This window comes from Astatotilapia calliptera, chromosome 4 (assembly GCF_900246225.1).
Source record: "Astatotilapia calliptera chromosome 4, fAstCal1.2, whole genome shotgun sequence".
Lineage (NCBI taxonomy): Eukaryota > Metazoa > Chordata > Actinopteri > Cichliformes > Cichlidae > Astatotilapia > Astatotilapia calliptera.
The window spans coordinates 28,455,989-28,473,488 of record NC_039305.1 but is presented as its reverse complement, the minus strand read 5'-3'; the positions used below and the strand labels follow the sequence as shown (position 1 = coordinate 28,473,488).

The following is a 17,500-nucleotide window of genomic DNA, read 5'->3' as shown; positions in this document are numbered from 1 at the left end:
GTTGTGGAACTGGGTGTTGATGGACCAATGAGAGTGCTGTCGGTGAGGGAAACAGCTTTTCCCCTATAAATCCAGGCAAATCCAGAAATGGTGACAGTTATGTTCTCAGACCTGGACAGTTCTCCAGGTCTGTGTTTAATTTTGCACAATATTGTTTGTTTTTTATTTATTAGAAAAAAATGCTGACTTGGTATTTTAGAGAAGAGAAGTTCACAGATGTAACAGACTGGATTCAGCTTCCAAATATGCTGAAGATGGGGAGTGGTACTCATCGTGGGTTTGCTTACTTATTTGGAAAACAAAATCAGTAACTAACTTATTGTTTACACACCGTTAAATTGCCAGACATCATGAACCCATTGAGAGCATGCGGTTTTCTGTCTTCTGTAATTCCACGTGGATTTACTCTTTAGGAGATGTTCCCTTCTTTTCTTTTACAGTTCTTTTCCACACCTGTGCATTAACACATATTTCCAGCTGGTAGGTGACGATCCTTTCCACTGACTGATATGCTTCACTTGTCTCTTCTATCTAGCACGGACAGGCTACGGCTTTATTCTCCTTACATTGCACCACCCCCCACCCACCCGTTCTTTTCCTCCCTCTCCCCTATTCCCACCACCTCTTGCTCAGTTTCCTCCTTCCTCCTCAGGTTTGTACTGTCTATTTAAAGCTTTCATGCATCTAAAGTTACTTCTACTGAAACTGTCACTCCGGCCTGCAGCCCTGGGGAAAACTCCAGGGCATGGAGGAAGGAGGAAACATACAGAGATGTAGAAAGGAGTGGGAATACGTATGGAAGAAAAGGATGAGACACACCTGGGCCTGGTTTTCCACACCCACAGTGAGGCAAACGAGATTTACCGGAGAGCAGATTTTCATTCTACTGGCTTTGGCATATCGCTCGAAAAGTTCTGGAAAAATATGAAGGCTCTTCAAAAGGAAGCACCACTTGTTTGCTTAATAAAGACTGAAAATAGCCCACTGTGACTGTTTTCTCATTGCAGTCTGTGAGGTTATTGTGTTTAAGTGAATTTATGATGAACCAGATTTTTAAATTCAAAGGCCGATCCACCTTTTCTTTATCTCACCTGACCATCGATGGTCATTCCGCGTCTATTTAACCTGCCAGCTCAGCGCTTTGAGGAGCACTGTCTTTGAAGGGTAACCGGGCAGAGAAAGGATGGTCTCCATCTAACTGATGGATGTACAGGTGGGACTGGACGATGGGTCTTTGGCCGGTGACAACGTTGGTGGGCAGATTGGGCCATGGTGTTTGGTCGCCATCATCCTCTCACTCCTCACTGTTAGCGATAAAATATTCATCCACGATTTTAAGCCGGCCAGATAGCTGTTATAAAATATTAACCCCCTGCACTTCTGTGCCCTTGTGCCAGCAACCAGCTTTGCTTCTTGCTAGGGGATATTTGAGTGTTGTAAGGGTTTTGTAATGGAAGCAGGTAATGACTTCTCTCTACACAATGGTCTCAAATTGTGTTCATGGGCTTTGCCAATCAGTGGTTACACACCTAGCCAAAAAATAAATTCAGTCACATATTAAAGAGATTTATTTTGTACAATAAGGCTACAGCTAGTTAGCTTAATTACAGCATATCTCTGTCTGGAAAAAGAGTCGCGCTTGTTTAGACCCACAAAAAAATAAATGTTCAGTTCTGTGAAAGTTAGCCACCGCGGTCGCTAATAATGAAAGGTACAAACAAAGCAGTGAGTGTCGTTATTGGCTAAATAAAGTGCAAAGATGTTCCAGTTTGTATAATTTAGCTGTTTTTATTTTAAACCATAATAATTTTCCAGGTTTTCGTTTCTGACTATTTCTCACATTCATTTCCTTTAACACTTTTGAAATTGTAAGATTTTTGATTATCATTTTAAGTTAGACTTGAAATTAAATACATGAATGCATGAGTTTTAAGGTTTCAATTTTTAAAAATGTGAATTAAAATGGCGAATAGAAAGATTCAGAAGCATTTCTTTTAGGGGAACTTTTGGCACTTGCGATCTCCATTTGGAAATTCCCAAAAAGAAAAAGTGGAATTGTTGGCTGCTGTTAAACCTAAAAATGTATGTTGTGTTAGTGCTAGAGAAGAGAACTGTGGCTGTTTGATGTCTCATCCAGATGACAGACATTTAAAGTTGTTTGTGAGCTGCAATTGAAAAGTGTTTAGGAAATTTCTTGTGGTGAAGTCAAACTTGTGGCCTGTGTGGCCACAGGTGTTAATGCAGTCACCTTTCTCACTCATTATGTGTTAACAGACCTCTCTGCTGGAGGTTTCTTCTTTTAACAGGTTTCTTCCTGTTAAAAGGGAGTTTTTCCTTCCCACTGTTGCCAAAGTGCGACAGTGGGACAAAGGGGCTCATAGCTTGCTAGAAGCTTCTTTAAGCCATACTCGCGTCTTTTGATTTGTTTATTGAGCCTGTTCGGCTCATTTGTGGTTTAGTGGTTTAGTAGAGTGATTGTAGGTGAGGTCACTCTGCAGAAAGCAGTTAATGCTCAATAATAAAAAATGCAGATAAAAGACTTTGAGATGTATTGATGAGCACTTGTAGAGTAATTGGCACCATTTGTATGCATTTAGTTTTCCTATTACTGGGAGTATTTGTTTGACTGAGGTCAGTCCAGCTGCATCATCTTAATATTTATTGGACTCATTCTAAGGTTTGTTATCTGCAGACTTTAACCAAACTTTGTTTGATTTGATTTGACAAGAAACCATTCTGAACCCACATGCTGAAAATCTTCTGTCTTTGACCATGTATCCTTTCTTTTTACACTTAAGACTCTCCAAATATGTCTCATTAATATAAATGCTTATTCAGTAAGTAAAAATAGTAGCATTTGTCATCTGGGTTTTATTTGCTCTGCTGGAAGAGTTGGCAGTGAAACCTGTCAAACATGTTTTTGTGTCACTGAAAAGTCCCACTGGGAGCAGTAAAACACTGTTGAAACACATGCATGCACACATCACAGCCCTGACTGTGGGTGACTTTACACTTTGTGGCTTTGAATGCTGCCATGTTAGATTGTGTGTGTTATTACATGTATGTGCGTTTTGTGCTACTCGACTGCTGGGGACAGTTTTCATTGATTTTTCAGCTCTGAGCCTCTTTCTTTCATAAATGAAATGAAAGGAAACACTGCTGCTTGCAGTGCCATTACACACAGCGTCTCTAAAGTTCATTAAGCATAACTAAAACCACTTGGATGATTTCTGATGTTAACAGGAAATGCTTTGCCTTATTCATAGAGGGTAAAACAGTCAAAGTTATTCGTGGTTAACTCATGGTCTACAGTGCTGGGTGAACACTGTCCTTTGACTTCTAACAGCAAGATAAATCTAACGCTAAAATTAAAAGTAAAATAAAAAAACCCAAACCTGTATATTCTGAAATGGAAATTTTGAAATACCCATTTCCAAATTTGTCGATTAAACTATAACTATGAATGAATGTTTCATTGTGGCACAAGCGTCTCCCTAAGCAAAACAAACTAAAAGTAGACTGAATTATTACAAAAATGCATTTTTGTTTAAGTAACGTTTGCCTCTTAAAACATTTTCATGTGTCTCATGAAGTATGAGTGTAATGCTAGAAATACTACATGTATACGTCAGAGACTAAAAATGTGGTTTTAGAGATGTGAAATGTTGGCGAGGTCCTAGTTCGAAGAGGGAGAAGGCCCAGTCTCCTCTGCTGTCGTCTGCTTCTTGGTACCAGAAGTATCTGATCAACTGACTGTAACGATCTATTAGCAGGACGCCAGTTAAGAGTTCAGAAAGGTAAGAAGGTCCCAATCTAGTTAGTGAGTAAAGCAGTAGTAAAGATACTTTTGTGACGACTAGTTTGCCCTTTGTAGCCTTGTAACCAGCAGCATACTTCTCACATCATCAGTGAAGCTCTGAACAGGCGTTGGAACTATTTTGTGTATAGCTGCCTTGATGGTGGACACGATGACATTTGGGGGACATAGAAGGATCCAAGAACGGGATTGTTATTGAGTTCCTGTTGTACTTTTTGCTGTGAAAGTGTAGGACGTCACGTTTACACCCACAGACCTGCCTCACTGTGGTATTGGAGACTAATCTGAAGAGCTCTGACCCTCGGCCTTTGACCCCCCCCCCCTCTAGAGCAAAGACCTTTTCCTCTCTCCTCTCCTCCACCACCTCCTTGAGGACCTCACTTTTCATTTTTTTTTTGGCTTCTTTCCTTTCTTCTTGTCTTTCTCTTTGCTCCATTGTCCTGCTGGGGACTGGAGCAGAGCTTGGATTTAATGCCTTCACAGCTGAGGGAACCTCATCACCTTCATGTTTTATATTCAACCTTGGGCATTTTCAAGCTGCATTGACAATGGGTTTCCATCTTTGCGCATCAACGCGGACTCGGGGCGGGGGGGGGGGACGTCTCAAAGCAGATTTCTTTCTTGTTTTGTTAATTTATGTTTATTTTAAGCTGTGCAGTTTGACACTTAAATTAGTCTTGTGCACTTAAAATTGCCTTTACTTTGTTTTTTTTTATGCATATATCTGTAGCTAACAACAGTCTAGTTCAGCATTATTGTTTTCACTACTTTGCCTAATGACAAAACATATATTATAAAAATAACATCTTAATTTTGTGAAGCAGCTGAACAGATATGTCAAAGGCAGGCAAACCCACATGTAAGTAAAAAAGGTGATACTTAAAACTGAAAAGATATAACAGATGAGCGATGTAGCACATAAGTAAATGTGATGCATTTTGTTGTGCTGTCCATCCGCCCACCCATCCATCTTCTTTTCCCGCCCATTCTTAACTTGTTGCCATGGTTTCAGCCAATGGTGTAGGCTGTTGGTTGGCAGGTGGTGACGCCAGAGGTCAAACAGGTTCAGTGGCCGTGGCCTGATGGGGGGTTGGGATATATTTGTCTGTGGGGGTGATGGGTTGGAATGACAACGGGAAGGATAATGAGGGGCTAATGTGTTGATAAAGTTGAACTTTGGTGTAGTCGGTGGTGTTTAAACATGTAACATTTGGACAGGTCTGTCCAAAAAAAAAAGTATTTATTTGGGCTGGAGATGGTGACGTAGCTGATAGCCAAGCGCTCATCGAGGATCAAAAGGGTTTTTTCTTTCTTTTTTGGTGAGGTGGGGGAATGGAGTATGGATGGAGGATGTCAGGTATTCTATATGTACAAAAGGCTATTCATCTGTGCTCCAGCCTCCTGGGGGGTTAGGCTGGCGTTTAGTATGGGGGTTGGCCGTTTAAAGCTATTGATGCTCAGTTGGGTGGGGTGCATGGTTCTTAAAGACGGTAAAGATAGAAGAATGATTGGCTAAAGGTTTTTGAGTTACTTAGCCAAATAAAATAACCATTCTAACATTAAAAGATGCCACTAGCATGATTCTTTAATATAAACGGCTTCATTAAAAGTGAAAGATGTAGCAGATAGAGTAGTCTTGAGTAAGGATGAAAATGAGGAACCATCACAGAGGGGGAAGGTTCATGCCTGTGGAAATCTATCCACTGGTGAACTGGTTAAAGAAGAGATGTGGGCAGGAAAACCAGATCTGTTCACACATTTTTAAAAAAGCTGATACAAATGGGTTTATTCGAGGGGAAAATGTGTCGGACTATGGTTCTCTCATTGTGTGTGGGTGGTGTGGCTACTCTTCAGGTCGAGGTGATATAGGACAGATCTATATGAGAAATGCAGAGAATTTCCCAACTGGCTACCTCAAGTCTGACATGTTCAGATAGAGACGATTTAAAAAGCTTTGTTTTGAAAATAGCATGTAGGTGAGTTTGGCAGAGTCAATATTGAGTCATTGATGAAAAACTAAACCGTTGCAGAATGGAATTTCAAACCTTCACTGTAATTAGTATTTCAGTTAAATTGCCATGTTTATTAGCTGCAAACTTGCTTTAATCACATAATTAGTTTTACCAATGCTGTCTCCTTCTGGTTTAATTTTCCACTGTTGTAAAATATGGTTGGCAGTAGTTTCAAAATACTTGGTTTGTCTTATTGTGAAGCTCCATCCACTGACGTGTGGATGAGACATTGATGCAGACTTGGAATCATTTTGGCTGGTCTGTTATTCCTGGGAAGGTTCACCACTGTTCCAAGTTGTCTCTACTTGTGGATAGTAGCTGTCATCATAGTTCGCTGGAGTCCCACAGCCTTAGAAATGGCTTTGTTTCTCCGCTGTTCTTGGGTTTCTTTAAATGATAGAAAATCATTTAAGAGCTGCGTGTGTGTGTGTGTGTGTGTGTGTGTGTGCGCATTTTACCCCACTTTGGGTGCCACAAATGTCGTGAACTGAACACTGTCGGTCAGTCTGTACACACCTCCATCCATTTTCTTAACCACTCAGCTGGTTTAGGCTCATTTTTGCAATAGGGTCCATGCCCTCTGTCGCAGGGCAGGAGGCAGGGTACACCCTGGACAGGTCGCCAGTCTGTTGTAGGTCACCACAGTGTTGTAGAGAAACCTAACTGTTCGCTGCTAGAACAGCAAATGTGCATCTTTAGATCTGTAGCTCACAGGGCTTGTTTCTAAGTGATATAAACGTCTTCATCTGAACTAATAATAGCAAAGAAGGTTGGTGCACTGTTTCGGTTTAGTGTTGGACCAAAGGCTATCTTGCTTTCATCACCTGTTTGTCACTCAGGACACGTTCTGGCTTCATTCAGCAGCTGCTTCTTCCTGTCACTCTCTTGTATCTCTGAGTCTCTCTCTCACTCTCTCACACACACACACACACACACACACACACACACACACACACACACACACACACACACACACACACACACACACACACACACACACACACACACACAAGCATTATTTCATTCTCTTGAAACTTTTAAAAGCTTCTTTCTGTTTGCAAAGCGTTAATATTTCCTTAAATCTTCTTCTCTCCACAGAACCAGGAAACTCCAGATCAGAAACATTCCACCTCACCTGCAGTGGGAGGTTAGTTCCCATTTCCTTTATTTTTTTTAAGGTTATAACGTACAAATTTTATGGCTGACACTTCAGATGGCCACATCACATTACAAATACGTTGCTTGCTTATGTGTAAACTGTTGCCCAGGTAAAAGGGAAACAGTGTGTGCAAAATGGCCACTACTTTCTCTCCCATCCAAGATGGGTTTTCCAGGTCTGTCTGGCAAAAAAAAAATAAATTGAAACAGGAGTCGTAGGTTCGAGTCCCGACTGGGGCATCTGTATGAAGTAAGATTCCTAGGCTAGACTAACCCCATGCTAACCAAGCCTACCTCAGACATGCCCGGATTAACAATGTCTGTGTCAGGTGACCCTGATGAGAAGTGGGCTACTGGAGCAAGAAGGCATCGGTGGGAAAGAGACAAAAATAGGGCACTGTTGGAATGCTACATGAATAGGATGAGCTAGGCAAGTGGCTCCTGGAGAGCCCAGGAAGAACATCTAAGATCTCTGTGCAGAAGAGCGCAGTCGTAGGAACAGCTAAGATACTGTGCCGAACCCTCAGGCTCCCAGACCTCTGGTAGAGACTTGAAGCATATATATGTGTGTATATAATGCAAACAGAAATGGAATGGAAAGAAGAGTGCAGAAGGCACTTTTAGGGCAAAACTACAGACTTTTCTTCCCCTGTTAGGCTTTAAATCTGTTGATTCATCAAACATGACTGACTACAGAAGAATGGAAAGTGGAAGGATCACTGTTCCCTACATTTGGTGTGTAGCTCTGTGCACTTTCATTGTTTTTGTGAGGGCGTGGCACACCCGTCTGCCTCTTCTGGCAAGCGAGCGCCTGTGGGAGTGGCTCCATGTGTGCATGTGCGTATGTGTGCGTGAATACGAGCCAGACTTCTGCCTTTGTCCACGTGAGGGCAACGTCTCAATGCAAAGTTGACTGAAACGTGCTTGAAATCAACCTTAATAAACATCCAGAATTTACAGGCGCGCATGATTTAACCTTAGAATCACAGTTTTTGGGGTCAGGCATTTACGACATCATCATCTATGTATGAATGTAAAATAATGAAAGTTCATTAAGTATGTTGGGTTTAATAGTTTTCTGTTACATTTAAGTTGAAAAATTTCAAAGGGGAAAAAAAACAATTCAGCTTTATCCTGGTAAATTTAGAGCTTTAAGTTTGTGTAAATATGTGAACGTCTGTCTTTGGGGTGGAGTTGGGAAATCATGATGACTCGTTTCCTTTAAAATCTCCTCAGTTATTACTGGTGTGATCTCAGGTTATATTTACATGTTTAACATTTGTAGCTGATTGTCCAGCAGCCTCATTTTATTTCTCTCTCAATCTTTTTCTGCTAAATTTATCTTGATTTTTCACAGAAATGAAAACAAAGTCATTTTGTTGTCAAAGAGTGACCAGCTGAGTGGTGTTATTCTTCGTTTATTGCGTCTTTTGCTCCTGAGCTTGCAGACCTGTCAACAAACACATAAATGATGAAATATCTTATTTAAGTGAATGCCTGTCTTATATTACTCTACACATATGTTTGTGAAATAATCATTTGTGCTAACAAAAAGATGTTTTGAATTGAATGACATTGTCTAGGATTTCCTTAAAATGGTTTTGTGCTGGGATTTTATAGTGTTCCCTTCTCTCCGTCTCTCCATCAGGTGCTGGATGGACTCTTGGGCCAGTGTGGAACCGTAGAAAACTGTGAACAAGGTGAGATCTCAATAAACTTGAAGCACATTTTATTTTAGTACTTGTTACTTATGTTTTTTATCTCCCACATGTGTCATTAAATAAAAATATCTGGCAGTTAAACTTCTCCTTTTGCGCTATTGTTGGACAACATAATGCTTTGCTGACACCTAGTGGCAGCACATTGGTAACTGCAGCTCAGCTGAGCAAGTTTGTGGTGAAAAGTGAACCACCAAAAACCTTTTGGCAAAGAGGTTTCTGCAGCGTATTTGCAAGTTTGATTTGGCACAGTTCTTTGACCTGGTGTTAAATCAGAGTTTAGACTTTACAGTCGCTCCTAATCTCAACCAATGATGTAAGGTGACTGTGTTCAACACTGCACCGTGGATTCACAAGATACTTTCGCTTGGCCCTCATCTTAAACCCACTGGTTCAGTTCCATTTATTTTATATTTTCACCATAAATTATTCAAATGAATAATTACTATTATCTTTTAAAGATTTTTACTAGAGCTCAGGGCGTTCCTATCAATGATCCAATGCTCAAAAGATATTTGATTAATTCAGATTGTCACGTTTTACATGATAGCGTTCAGTGTTGTGGCGTGAAAACCAGTGATTTGATCAAAGTGGTAGGTTATTGTTAATGATCTCTTGATTATTGTAATTAATCAAGTCTTTGCTTCAATTGTTTAAAAAGTGGGCAAAGAGAAAAGCTTCTTTTTTTAATGATGATGATGTAGAAATCCAGTTAACACTTTCCACACAGATTAAACCCCTGCATCATCACTTTTTGAATTCTCAAGCACACTACCAATATATATATTATTATTATATCAGTTCTTGAACATTAGTGAGAACAAGTAGATCTAGCAGGAATGTCACTGTTGAGGTACTCCATGGGACAGAAGTAGAAAATGCTGGCAGTATCATATAACCGACTGGCTAACTGTGGATATTAATCACTGATTCAATTTGAGCCTGGACCAGACAGCATGCTATTGATCCATAAACCTTAGAGTATGTGGTGCATGGAAAAAGCACAGCAACTCTTTCTGCATTAGCTGCTGGTAACATATATTCTGATCTTCACCTACAGTACCTTATAGTTACAGCCATATTATGAAAACATTAACCTATGTGTTAGTGATGCACAGTTACACCTGTACTCACTGCAGACACTTTTTTTTGGATGCTTGTTATTTCCACGATTTAAGATGAGATACTCGAGTTATTCCAAAAGTTCAGAAATGACTGCGGGTGCCAATATTCATGCTTTAGAGAGCATATCTAGGATTGAGTCATTCAGTTAGAGTACACAAAAAGGCTTCTGTCTTCTAAACCATTTTGGTGTTTAGTTGTTTTTAAAGAGAACCGTAACTCTCTGTGATGTGCTTTTTAAATGTAGTAGCAAAACACAAAGAACCTTCCTGTAGCTGTCAGATGAGCAGAGATGGTGCATGACCGTGATGATTAAGGGGGTGGTTTTCTTTCTATGTGTTACATGAGCTAGTACATGAAGTGGATACTTTGTTCTATTCGGTTCAGTTTTATTTAATTATACAGCACCAAATCACCACAACAGTTGTCTCAAGGTGCCCTATATTGTAAGGTAGACCCTACAATAATGCATAATGAGAAAAACCCAACAATCAGATGGCCCCCTTTGAGTAAGCGCTTTGGCGACAGTAGGAAGGAAAAACTTCCTTTTAACAGGAAGAAACCTCCGGCAGAACCAGGCTCAGGGAGGGGCGGCCAGAGAGAGCCAGAGATTAATAACAAGTGTGATTCAGTGCAGAGAGGTCTATTAACATATAGTGTTAATACTAAACCTGTTGCAGCATAACTAAGGGAGGATTCAGGGTCACCTGATCCAACTATATGCTTTAGCAAAAAGGAACGTTTGAAGCAACCCGCGATATAGTGAAGGACCACTGTAAATGACTGATTCATGTGTGTTTTCACCCCTTTATGTAATGTTTTTTGTGAAATCACACTGTAAGTGGCCAAACTTACCTGTTTAAATGCAGTTAGGCTAGTGCAAAAAGTATAGTTCTGCCAATGATAAATATCCATGTTGACCTAGGAGCTTGTAATCACCCATGTCCACCAGTGATAAAGGAATAAATATGTCATTGAATACACATGAAAAAGTAGTTTTTGATGACAAAAGCACACGTGCACTCTAGAACGCTCTGAGAGACGTGCACTAATGTGTCACACACATCAGTCAGTCAGCGAGGATGCTGTTTAACCTGGTAATGAAACAAGTTACAATGTATTCAGACTTCCTCTTTTCTTTCTTTCAGTCAACACAGATAGTGAGACCGCAGTGGTTAATGTTACCTATGCAACCCGCGAACAAGCCAGGCAGTAAGTTGCTCATCTTAATATTTTTCCATCTCTTGTTCTTTCCACAGTCTTTTGAATTTTGGTCCATTTTGTGTATAACAAACCGCTAAGGTGTGTGTGAAAAGTTGAATCATGACTTTGTGTAGCATTTGTTGCAAAATCTACCTGCAAAGAGTCTGTTGTTATGCTCTAATTAATTATGTATTGTATATATGTATATGTATATATATATATATATATATATATGTATGTATGTTAATGTATATATATATGTATGTATATGTTTGTCGCGGTGACCTCTTAAAACTGTGCCGTGTCGATAATCAAAGTAAATATGACTTACTGCTGCTGTGCTGGGTCCTCAGAGCCATCCAGAAGCTGAATGGATACCAGTTTGAAAACAATGCCCTGCGTGTCTCCTACATCCCCGATGAAACCTCTGAACTGGAGGGAGGCCAGCGGGGGCCTGATAACGGCCGGCGACCTGGCTACGGGCCCCGGGGCGGACCCCGCGGTGGGTCCCCAAATTCTGGGATGCCCTCCAAACCTCCACATGCCGACATCCCTCTGAGACTGCTGGTGCCCACACAGTACGTTGGCGCAATCATCGGCAAGGAAGGAGCCACCATTCGTAACATCACCAAGCAGACACAGAGCAAGTGGGTAACAGCGTGATGGGTTTATTTCACACTTAATGTATGATCTGTAAGATAGTTTGATGGATGGATGAGAGCATTCTGATATGAAACCTTTTCCTAAACACTCCAGATTAAATGTATGGTTTTAAATGCTCAAATTTAAAAGTTTGATATCTATTGCTCTTAGAAAGAAAAATCTGCTTTCATAACTGTATCGAGACACTCTGGTTCTTGTTAAAAAAATGCTTTTTTTAATATTTTAAAACTCTGCTTTTGAGCTTTTTCCCTGTGTCAGAATTGACATACACAATTCCATGTGTGCATTTCTTTCTGTTGCTGCAGGATTGACGTCCACCGCAAGGAGAATGCAGGTGCTGCTGAGAAGCCCATCAGCATTCACTCTACCCCTGAGGGCTGCTCAGCTGCCTGTCGCATGATCCTGGACATCATGCACCAGGAGGCCAAAGACACTAAGACGTAAGTTATCATAGTGATCCAGCACGGTAACAACCTAATGCAGTAAAACTGATCCTGGAGCTGATGAGTTCTCTATAGCAGCAAGCATGAAAATAACAGTGGGTTCCACTTGCAGTGCTGATGAGGTCCCTCTGAAGATCATGGCTCACAACAACTTTGTTGGGCGGCTGATTGGGAAAGAGGGACGCAACCTGAAGAAAATTGAGCAGGACACGGATACCAAGATCACCATTTCCCCGTAAGACACACACCAACTTGTGGTTGTGTATTAGCTGAGGTGAATGATTTATTGATTTAAAGCACAGAAAGACGCCTCACTGCAGCTCACCCATGAGCGGATAAAATTTCTAGTTGAGCCACATCAGTGAGTAACACCTCGCCGTGTGCCGTCTCTGTGTGCAGTCTCCAGGACCTGACGCTGTATAATCCAGAGAGAACCATCACAGTTAAAGGCTCCATCGAAGCCTGCTGTCAGGCTGAGGTGGAGATCATGAAGAAGGTCAGGGAGGCTTACGAGAACGACATCGCAGCGATGAATGTGAGTGCACGCTCACAGAAAACTGGAGGGGAGCCCAGCGACGGACTTTGAACTCTGTGAACTTATGATAGCAATATGATGGCGAGGCTGTTTGAATCGTATTCAAATAATGTCAGTAGTACAGCACAAGTACGAGAGATGTGCTTTTTTTCTTTGTGTTGGTTCAACACTAGAACCAGCCCACCTATTGTAACTGTCATTGCGGTTTCTTACCTACGCTGTCCTTCTCTGCAGCAACAGACACATCTGATCCCTGGCCTTAACCTGGGTGCTCTGGGCCTTTTCCCTTCTTCCTCCAATATGCCCCCACCACCACCTGGAAATGCAGTTGGTGGCACCCCCTACGGCTGCTTTGGGGTAAGATTACCTGGGAGATCAGCTGATTATAGTTTTCTTTCTTTTTTCTTTTTAAAAGACTGTTGCTATTTATTTAATGGGATTTTCTTGGCTTTGTTTTTTTTTTCAGGCTCCAGAACAGGAGACGGTCCATGTTTACATCCCAGCACAGGCGGTGGGAGCAATCATTGGAAAGAAAGGACAGCACATCAAACAGCTGAGCCGCTTTGCTGGAGCCTCCATTAAGGTGTGTTGATAAACAGATGCATCTTGTAAACACTTTTCAGGGGAAAAATACTTTGTTTGCATCTGCAGAAAGGTATTTTGAAAATACTAATATTTCCTTTTCCAAATACTGCTAGATGGTGAGGACTACAGAGCATTTACACTTCTCAAACCAAACACTGAGATTTGAATAATGTATTTCTTGTATCTCCTTCAGATCGCACCAGCTGAATCTCCAGACTCCAAAATGAGGATGGTGATTGTGACAGGACCCCCTGAGGCTCAGTTTAAGGTAATCACTGATAGTCATTTACCTCTTTTGTTTGACATAATATCCCTGGTTGGTGGAACAACTGGTTGTTGAAAAGTGTTAACCTTCTTTTGTTTGCCCTCTCCTCCAGGCTCAGGGCAGAATCTATGGCAAACTGAAGGAAGAGAACTTCTTTGGGCCAAAGGAAGAAGTCAAACTTGAGACTCACATCAAGATGGCAGCTGCTGCTGCAGGAAGAGTGATTGGCAAGGGAGGCAAGACGGTAAGCCACAAAACCGTATACGTTGGTGTACTTCCAGTAGTAACATATTCTGCACATCAGGGTGCTTTAAGTAAGGACTGTTGCTGCCGCACTAACCAAGTCTCGTGTCTCCAGGTGAACGAGCTGCAAAACCTGACAGCAGCTGAGGTGGTGGTTCCCAGAGAACAGACACCTGATGAAAACGACCAGGTCATCGTCAAGATCAATGGGCATTTCTATGCTAGCCAGGTACACCTTTACTGTTTTGTAATGTGCTCATATATCATGTTCTCAACAAACTGTTCTATGGTTATGAACTATGAAGTATCACTACTGCTACAATGACCTTTGTAATGTGTCATTTTAATTGTTTTGACACATAATTAGGTCTCAGTTTTTGTTTGCAGGTATTTTTCTTTGACTCTCATAATCCAAAAAGTGTGAGTGTGAGACAAATTCAGTGACCACTTCTAATTAGCAATGATGGAAAAAAAAGGAAAAAACCTCTCTGATTGGTTGAAATTTGAACTCACATCTAGGTGGTGCTAATGGTTACTCAGTGCCCTGTTGCGTATTTAACACCTCATACATTATAACACATTCATGGCTTAGTCATATTTATTTTATTCAGCACTGTATGCTCGCTATGCTAAGCTATGTTAGCTTAGCTACCAAAAAGATGTTAGCATTTATAAGTAGCCAATGGCATGTGATTGTCTTCCTGCATTTATGAGGTTAAGTATCTGTGCTAACATTGATTCATTTTAATGGTGCATATGTTCATGCTGCTGATACTCAGAAAGTTCATCTTCTTGTCATCCTTGATTGTCTAAAATATCATTTTTGTGTACTTGAACTTTTTCTTGATGCCTTCTAAAAACCTAAAATTGACCAAACTCTGAAGTTTGTCTGCTATATCTAATGTGTTGCTAACTTTGTCTCCCTGCAGCAGGGGAAAAAGGCGTAACTTATGCAGCTCATCTTCTCAACTCTGCTCTGTCTCCTAGCTGGCCCAGAGAAAGATCAGAGACATTCTGACCCAGGTCAAACAGACACAGAAAAGCGGAGTTGGCATGGGCCCTGGCCCTCACTCGCCGGGCTTCACAGAGATGGGCAGACCTACGCAGGGACTGACTCAGGACCACCAGCCACGCAGGAAGTGAGGGGTCCCCGCACCCTTCTCACATGCCGCGGGCCCCCTGCCTGACGGAAGGACAGACAGACAAATGCACGAACGGATAGACGGACGGATACATGAGAGCGACACACGGACCCAGCGAGAGACAGGGAGAGATATAAAGAGGGAGAGAGTACGCCCAATAATCACAGAGAAAGACAAAGAACAAAGACGAGTGAAATCAAAAAGATGAAACAAATAATAAAAACAGGATTAAGAAAAAAGAAACAGAACAGAGATCAGATTCCAGGCCAGAAGAGAAACTGAGTGAGGATGGTGGGATGAGGGTAAGGAGGAACATGGAGAGAGAGGGTATAGTTTCCTCCTAGTGTGCCTCGGTATGGCTGCAGCCAGCTCCTCATCTGCTCTAACTTTATGGGATCCCACCCAGATAAGTCGAAACAACATGGCCGACTTTATTCTCCATGTATGGATGAAGCAACGCTATGGTGGGTTCCGATTTATAGCAGATCTGCGTTTCCCAGGCACACTAGCAGGTGCCTTCTTGTCCTATCGCCTCCAAGAGACCTCTCCAACCATCTGCAGTCAGTCCTATATTTTAAAGGTGGTTTTTTTTTAACATAGAGATATATGTATAGAAATGTTTTATTCAGAGCTATTATTAATAGAATGCAGTGAGGTGGAGCTGGGAGAAGGAACAGGGGAACTGCTGTAGTGGCACAGGAGGATAGGTGCGGGGTCTGGCACTGCCTCGCCCGCCCCTAACCTACTGGCCAAATGAGAGCGTAGAAGAGGGGCCGCAGATGTTAACACTGCTCTTTTAAAACCTTTCAGGATAGTAGAGAGATTAAAAGGAAAAAAGAGAAAATATGAGGTTGTAAATATATAATCTTCATGTAAATGTAAAAAAAAAAAAAAAAAAAAAAAAAAGCTGCGCCTGGCCGCCTTGCCTTTCCTCTTTAAAAAAAAAAAATGAGGACGTCTTCTCTATTTTTCTTAGTCCCTTGCCTGTACTGTGTAGCATCATTTAGCCTACAATAAGGCTCGGGGCTGGGGAGGCACTGAAGATGCCCTTCCAATATTTAGCTATGTGGCGGAAGGCGCGGCAAGAGACAGTAACGGGAGTGGAGGTCGCAGCTGGTCCTGCAGTTCTATTGCAGCGGCTTAGCTCACGTGTTAGATTAAAAAAACAAAAAAACAACTGCCAGCAGCTGTGCTCGCTGGCGAGCGACCTGCACCCCAAACGGCATATTTTATATATATTATATATATATGATATGTGAGTTAGCCCGGCCCCTGGTGTGAATGTATTGACGGCTTTGCTTAACAAGTATGAGTAAGTGTGTCAGCGACAGACATTATGCTCATTACGTTTGTGCAGAAAGTCAAGGTCAGTCTCGGACGGAGAGTCGGGTGCTTCAGCCATCCCTGCGTTTTTTCTCTTAAATAAAAATGCCTTTAATGTCTGCAGTGATGAAGGCAGTCCGAGGCTGATCTTGGTCGAGCACGAAAAGCAAAGTCTTCCAAAGCTCCTTGCCTTGAGCTCAGCAATGGTAATGTCGTTATGAAGGGAGCAGCTTCCTCGTTCTCTCTCCCTGTCTGCTGAAGGCCTGTGGGCGGAGCCTCCAGACCCTGCCTGCGTATGATAATGAGGGGCGGGGTCGATGCTTGGACGCTCTCGCCAAGATTAGAACAGATTAGAAAAGAAAAAGAAAAAACCTACCTCAGGGTAAAGTTACCTCAGTATTCCTTTTTTTTGCTTGCTGGTCTTCTATATAATAGGAAAAAAATTGCTGAGAGTCCTGAATATTTTTTTATTTTTTTAAGAAAATTTTTTTTTTTCTTTTTAGGTATTGAGTTATGGCTTTGGTAGTTTTTTTTTTCTTCCTTTTTTGTGTTTTCTGGTGTGATGGTTGAATGAGTTCAGGATGACAAAGATGCTGTTTTCTTTTTTCCTAAGTGGAGAGAGATCGGTCTGCTGGTGTAGAGAAGAAACGGGTCCCATTTTTCCATCTTTTGGGGGGAAACATGCTCGGTCTTCCTGACGTGTGAGTGGAGCCTCTGTAGTCTGAAACAGAGAAATGGCCAAAAGGGAGTTATGTTTAACTCGAGAGAGGATCCTCAAGTGCACATGGTGACCAAGCTCGCCACCGGGGTAATCGGATAACCTTTGTGTCATACCCCGTTCCTGTGGCTTCTGGCCTGCCGTGTGCCCTGAAATACCCTCCTCTCCTCGTCTTATTTTGACGACATTGCCACGAAGCGCCAAACATTATGAGACTGCTTTACAGACCTGCAATATTGGCATATGAAAATGCGACCTTTCTCACCTGGAGGTTGGGACTTTAAATATTAGCGGTCCACCTACAGAGTAGCTGTACTGTGTCAGGTGTTTTACTTACACACAGGAACTAGCTCGGACTTCTCTGAATGTGAATATTTATTACCTGTGCACTGACCGTGCCACCTCAGATGCTCCCTGTTGGCTACACGTGTGCTTGTTGTGTGTATGTGTGAATGCAGGCGCGTCTGTGTTCGCTGGTTTTAAATGTTCCTTTTTTAAAAGTCAGGGGATGTGTTTGGGTGATGTGGTTGAGGAAAAAATAAGCAGATAAAAG

At 41.8% G+C, this 17,500-nt stretch overlaps 1 protein-coding gene across 2 annotated transcripts in view; it reads left to right on the top strand.

The window, feature by feature from the left end:
- Positions 1–15,812, top strand: part of igf2bp1 (insulin-like growth factor 2 mRNA binding protein 1) — a 44,247-nt gene extending 28,435 nt beyond the window's left edge. Inside the window, exons 3-15 of one of the 2 annotated variants that reach the window (XM_026165944.1) lie at positions 6,928–6,976; positions 8,636–8,687; positions 10,976–11,039; positions 11,384–11,677; positions 11,999–12,133; positions 12,249–12,371; positions 12,536–12,671; positions 12,912–13,028; positions 13,138–13,254; positions 13,450–13,524; positions 13,634–13,765; positions 13,880–13,993; positions 14,752–15,812. In XM_026165944.1, coding sequence (XP_026021729.1) covers positions 6,928–6,976; positions 8,636–8,687; positions 10,976–11,039; positions 11,384–11,677; positions 11,999–12,133; positions 12,249–12,371; positions 12,536–12,671; positions 12,912–13,028; positions 13,138–13,254; positions 13,450–13,524; positions 13,634–13,765; positions 13,880–13,993; positions 14,752–14,907 — 1,564 coding nt within the window. In that variant the 3' untranslated portion in view covers positions 14,908–15,812. Of the gene's footprint in view, positions 1–6,927; positions 6,977–8,635; positions 8,688–10,975; positions 11,040–11,383; positions 11,678–11,998; positions 12,134–12,248; positions 12,372–12,535; positions 12,672–12,905; positions 13,029–13,137; positions 13,255–13,449; positions 13,525–13,633; positions 13,766–13,879; positions 13,994–14,751 lie in introns of both variants that reach the window. The other variant, XM_026165943.1, reaches the window with a different exon arrangement.
- The last annotated feature ends 1,688 nt before the right edge of the window (positions 15,813–17,500 follow it).